This window comes from Penaeus japonicus, unplaced genomic scaffold (genome assembly GCF_977035675.1).
Source record: "Penaeus japonicus unplaced genomic scaffold, GWHDUDI00000001_assembly GWHDUDI00000040, whole genome shotgun sequence".
NCBI lineage: Eukaryota > Metazoa > Arthropoda > Malacostraca > Decapoda > Penaeidae > Penaeus > Penaeus japonicus.
The window spans coordinates 8,109,637-8,116,332 of NW_028234442.1; the positions used below are offsets into that span (position 1 = coordinate 8,109,637).

At 38.7% G+C, this 6,696-nt stretch overlaps 1 protein-coding gene across 2 annotated transcripts in view; it reads left to right on the forward strand.

Moving 5' to 3' along the window:
• The window catches only part of LOC122250532 (pancreatic triacylglycerol lipase), a 29,920-nt gene extending 28,894 nt beyond the window's left edge, over positions 1-1,026 (forward strand). For both annotated transcript variants that reach the window (XM_043011999.2, XM_043011998.2), the window contains 3 exons: positions 1-99; positions 534-722; positions 838-1,026. The exon at positions 1-99 is cut by the window's left edge and continues 31 nt beyond it. In XM_043011999.2, the coding sequence (XP_042867933.2) occupies positions 1-99; positions 534-722; positions 838-952 (403 nt within the window). In that variant the 3' untranslated portion in view covers positions 953-1,026. The remainder of the gene's footprint in view (positions 100-533; positions 723-837) is intronic.
• The last annotated feature ends 5,670 nt before the right edge of the window (positions 1,027-6,696 follow it).

The following is a 6,696-nucleotide window of genomic DNA, read 5'->3' on the forward strand; positions in this document are numbered from 1 at the left end:
ACCAGCCGGCGCCAAAGGGAGTTCCGACGGCGACTTCGCTCGGTTCACCGTGGGTCTGCATGGCCTGAGAGGCGTGCACCCCCTCCCCCCGCCGGAGAGGTCAGGCCAGGTCACTTGGGCATTGTGCTGGAGGGCAGTTTTTAATTTCATTTTGATATTTTTATATGTATTTTCACTTTGATACTTTGATAAGGATTGGCGTTTTATTTCGAAATATTGGTATTTTAGGCATTTGTGGCTCATAGTAAAGATTTACATATGTACATAAGTATATATATACATATATACATACACACACACACACACATACACACACACACACACACACACACACACACACACACACACACACACACACACACATATATATATATATATATATATATATATATATATATATATATATATGTATGTATATATATATACATATATATATATGTGTGTGTGTGTGTGTGTGTGTGTGTGTGTGTCTATTGCATGCATGAGTGCATTCACACCCAGCACCCGCCCTCTCCCCCTCCTCCGCCTCCCAGACCCTCCTTCGTGGAAGCGGGCGACCACCACTCGTGGGTCAGGTTCTCCTCCGCCGTCGGTCGAATCCTGAGTCTGCGAGTGTTCTACGAGGAAGAAAACGGAATGCTGCACTCGCTCATCTGGAGGTTCAGTCGACCGCATCTCTACGTGGAGGCGTTCACTGTTGAGGAACTATCATCAGGAGAGGTGTAAGTCGCTGGCGGTTTTGTTTGCTTGGTATCCCGTGGCGCTATGAACTCAGAGACTTGAATTCTGAAATTAACAACAATATTGTTCCTATTCTCTCCTTCTTTCTTCCACCAGAACCCGCTTCCCTTTCTGCGGCGAGAAAATGGAAGCAGGAGACTCCCATACGCTTTACCCCGATCGCCAATGCCCGTCTGCCTCACCTGTTTCACAAGGGGAAACGACACTATAAAAAATAAGACGCACTACCACCAACAACTCTCTCTCTCTTTTTTCTATTTCAGGATAAATAAAGGTATAAAAAGTATTGACGGATATCACTATCATTTATTGATGTCTTGTTGTAGTTACTGGCTCTTAAAAAGATTTTAAAAAATCCATTATTTTATCACCACTTTCTCTAATGAGGTGTCATTGTAGATCCTCACAATTGAAACGTAACAGAAATGTAAATAATTTCATTACATGCGGAATGCAAACCCGAAATTTTAGTGTTGTTGATCACCTTTTTACAGCAATGTTGATATTTAGTAGTTTGTTTAGTTTTGTTATTCTCTTTTATGGTTGAATTTCTACCTTTATATATCAAGTAAATATATTTCTTTTGCCACAAGTATTAGGCTTCGGCTTAAGGACATTCCTGCTTTTGTTAGTGCTATTCACCCATCTGATTGATTTTGTTTCTCCCGATGCTTACTTGTTATCATTATTGTAACCCACTAGCTTCGTCTGTTATAACCCGGTAGGAAAAGACAGACATTCATGTCTCATGGTCTTTGTTGGTGGAATGTTAAAACACCTGCCTCTGCTGAGGGTTGGAGATCAGATCTGTTCACTTTGCCTAGCCTTTTCTCTGTCTGTGTCCCTTCTTTCTGATGTGTTCTGTCTTCGCTTATGAACGTCTCTTGGGCCACTTTCTATGCATCAGGCCTTCCGCTAACAAACACAGATGCATCAGGTCAAGACTGAATACTAGCTTATTATAATGAATTATATAGTAATGCATAATCAGTACCTTAAGTCACTTGATATGCAATATCAGTACCTTACATCGCTCGGACCATGCTATTGGACGGCCTCCATCGCATTTTAGTCAGAGAAATAACCAGGCTTTAACTACTACTAGGAGGCTATCTGCACCAGACTTTGCAGGTAGCTGTGACATTCAACTATAGACCATTAAAAAACAACAAAAAAACAATGGGCACTAATCCATGGTCCCAGTAAACACATAACATATACTATAGGAGGAATGGGTCATATAAGGCACAATTGCAGTAGAAGAATAGGCTCTAAGAACTACAACAGGTAGAATTAATACAGGTTGGCTGTGAGTATAGGGATATATATGTGTGAGGAAGTAATTAAAGCAAGGATGTGATTACTTAAGTGAGATGAGAGGATAGCAACATCATGTGACAATCTTGTGTAGTAAGTGAAATTAGTAAAAGGCTTGAATGATGAACATAGGAAATAAGTACTTGCTAATTACTGAAACCGCACATAGAATTTAAAGGTTTGATAAAAAGTGTGGTAGGATCAACTTATCCCAGAACAAAATCTCACTATGAGAACTTGAAAAGTGAGACTTTGGGTAGCTGGCAAACTGGTTACAGTCAGGATTACTGGCGTGATGATTGTCCATTTGTTATTTTATCCATTTGTCACAATGAACTCGGTTCATAGTGTAATGAGGATCCGCAGCAAGTACAGAACAGCTCACAGCAACTTTTACACGCGCTATCTATTGCTGATAACTTAAACTTTTTCAGAGACCGTTACAATAGAAATTGCACAATGCACAGATCAAGCCGATAACCTCCAGTTCTCTTATCTCAATATAAAAAGTAATTTCATTTTAACATTCGTCCAATTGATTACTGAATTTAGTAGTATACGATAAAGCAATCATTTTTCTCTTCGAAATTGCAAAATACCGAAGCAAGTTCGTTTGAAAAAGCCAAATTCTGACTTACAGGACCTTAAGTGGGTTTAACTATAACCGAGATCATGAAAAGCAGCATCCCTGAATAGCAGTGAAATATGAGGAAATGATTCATGCGCATTACATAAACTAAAACAAGCTCTCTCTCGATTAACAAGACTAATGTATCCTTTTATTTCCCTGATTATCTACTGGATACATCAGATACTTTGGCAGTGAATATGAAAGTGTACCTTTAAATAAAGGAAAACGTATTGTGGTTTCACTAACAAAAATGGATCTATTAGGGTAGACTATTATATTTTACAATGAATCGCCCTTTCTGTTTTGGTCCTGTTATAACAAGTACACACACAGACCCTCCCCCTCACACACACACACAACACAAAAACAACACACACACACACACACACACACACATATATATATATATTATATATAAATAATATATATATATATATATATATCTATATATATATATATAAATGTATGTCTATATAATATTAGATTATATAAATATATATCTCTAAATATATATATATATATATATATATATTGATATATAATATAATATATGTAAGTGAGTGTGTGTGGTGGTAGTGTGTGTGTGTGTTTGTGCGAGTGTGTGTGTTTAATATATATAAATATATATATATATATATAAATATATATTTATATATATACATTATAAATAACATTAGGACTATATGATATAAATAAATATTCTATATATATATATTTATATATATAAATATATATATAACTATTATATATGTCTATATACATATATATATATATTACTAATATACATATAAGAATATAAGTATATATAATATATATGTATATATAAAAATATGTATAAAATTAATAAGTATATAAACTATATATATATATACATTTTTATATATATAATATATTTATATATATATATATATATATGTGTGTGTGTGTGTGTGTTGTGTGTGGTGTGTTGTGAGTGTGTGTGAGTGTGTAAATATCAATGTATATATATATATAAATATATATATTATTATATATAAAATATATATATATCAATTTTATACATACATATATATATATTTTATCCTTTCCTCCTTGCTAATCTTATCTAGTTATCTTCTCTTTCCTTTGTTCATTTGTTTGTTTTATTTGGCAGAGCTCGGCCACCACCCCCCGACCCCCCATCGGCCACGTGTATCTTCTACCCGAACGGCGGGCGCGGCAGCGGGCTGCCAGGGGTCCGCCCACAGCCACATAGAAACGACAACCAGAGTGTGGCCGAGGGGGTAACTCTCATTATCGGCTGCAACCACCAAGCGAATCCTCAGAATCTTTTTACAGAGTCTGTTAGTTCAAGGTATGGGTTGATTTGAGGGAAGCATTTGGTCCTTATATTTCTTGATTATTTGTTTGTCTGTGTATCTTGCTTAATAAGAAATAACATTTTTACGCTATAGGCTTTCCTTATTTTATTACATTTTTGAAATCTCACTCGTTGTCTTACAATCCCTTTCTCACCCCCTTCCCCCTATTCTTTCTCTTTCATTCTCTTTCTCTCTGTCTGTCCTGCGTACTCTCTACTTCCTTCCTCACCCTTCGTCCCATTCTTCTCTCTTCGAAACGCCTCCGCCCAACTCCTTCCCTCAGGTGCGCCGCTTCTTGGGCGTGGACATGCGATTCCTGGGAGGAATACCTCAACGGCTCCTGCTGTGGCTGGTGGGGATGGCCAAGTAACCTAAAAGGCGAATGTTTGTCCATGGGCTTCTTTGCTACGGTTCTTGCCTACGCCCCTGACCTTCTCCCCTGACTCTGGACGCCCCTTGCCTCAGGGGCGCCTCCAGCTAACCACAGAAGGACACAGCGACAGCATCAGTGGCGTGGGGAATCTCCAGTGGTACTTCAGGGATAACATTCCACGACTCTACTAGCGACCCGAAGCACCTCACGCGACGGAAGTCCCAGCCCGATATGGCCTGGGTTTCCAGTGAAGGAATTTTCTTGCACCACCAGCCAGAAGCCCTTTTGTGGTGAGGGCCTTTTCGTGTTTGAGAAAGCGTAGAGGGGGATGAGTAGCTTCAGTAAGCAATGGATGTTAAAGGACGCATTTAATGGCCCTCTCTTCATCAGAATTACTTGAGTTTCCAGTAATTCTGATGAGGCATACGTATAGCTAAGGGTTGGAGTCAGAGTGGGCCCAAAATCAGAAAGAGTTAGATGAGGAATAAACAGATAAATATGTTCTTATTTTCTCCCCACAACATACAATGACCACCTACAGCGTATTAAGTAAATAAATATAATTTACCCATGACTCATTAGAAAGAGGGCAACAGGGCGCTTCAACCAAATCTTGAAATGGGGACCTCGAAATGCTACTAGTAAAGCTCTTATATTTCAGATATGGGCATCGCTGCGCATAACTATTTCCTTGAAAAAATTGGCGAGTAATTTTGTATTTTTAAAGCTCTCGAATGAACAGTGCAGCAGCATAACCTGGTACCCCTGTATTGGCAGAGGGGGCTATCCTGTTTATGACAAAATCCAGGCTCTTTAAACAGTTTCTCGGAAATTAAGTGTTCGACTGACCATCCCATATAGTGAATGAAAAAACGCCCCAGGAACCGTAACATTGATCTTGAAAATCTCAAACGGCTGACCTTGAAAAAAAATTATCATTATAATTACTATTGTTGTTGTTTGAAAATGGAGATATCAAAAAGCCACGGATTAACAATGATAAGATAACCCAATAAGGACAATAATTGATAACAAATGATGATAATAAAGGATATTCATGAACATACTAGGGGGGGGGGGGGCTGTCAAATATATCTTTCTCTCGTTTAGCTGAGCTATATCCATACCATGGAGAGCTGATCACCAGCCGGCGCCAAAGGAGCTCCGGACGGCGACTTCGCTCGCTTCAACCGTGGGTCTGCCCTGGACCTGAGAGGCGTTCACCCCCCCCCCCGCCGGAGAGGTCAGGCCAGGTCACTTGGCATTGTGCTGAGGGCAGTGTTTTAATTTCATTGTGATATTTTTTAAATGTATTTTCACTTGATACTTTGAATAAGGATTGGCGTTTTATTTCGAAATATTGGTATATTAAGCATATGTGGCTCATAGTAGATTTACATATGTAAAACATAAGTAATATATAGACATATATACATACACACACACATAACACACACATAACACCCAGACACACACATACAAAATAAATATATTATATATATATATATATAATATATATATATATATGAAATATATCTATAGATATAAATATATAAATAAATAAATATATATTATGTATGTATAAATATAACATATATATGTGTTGTGTGTGTGTCCCATTGCATGCATGTAGTGGCATTCACACCCATCACACGCCCTCCGCCCCCTCCCGCCTCCCCAACCTCCTTCGTGAAGCGGCGACCACCACTCGTGGGTCAGGTTCTACTCCGCCCGTTCCGGTCGAATCCCTGAGTCTGCGAGTGTCTTCCGGAAGGAAAACGGAATGCCTGCACTCAAGCCTCATCTGAGGTTCAGTCGACCGCATCTTACGTGAGCGCACTGTTGAGGCACTACATCAGAGAGTGTAAGTCGCTGGCGGTTTTGTTGCTTGTATCCCGTGGCGCAATGAACTTAGTGACATGAATTCTGAAATTAACAACAATATTGTTTCCTATTCTCTCCTTCTTTCTTCGCCCAGCTGAACCCGCTTCCCTTCTGCGCTAGAAAATGGAAGCAGGAAGACACCCATAACGTTTACCCCATCGCCAATGCCCGTATGCCTAACCTGTTCACAAGGGGAAACGACACTATAAAAAATAAGACTCACTACCACCAACAATTCTCTCTCTCTCTTTTCTATTCCAGGATAAATAAAGATATAAAAATATTGACGGGTATCACTAATCTTTTATTTGATGTCTTGTTGTAAGTTACTGCTCTAAAAAGTTTTTACAAAATCCATTATTTTATCACACAGGCACCACATTCTCTAATGAGTGTCATAGTAATCCTCA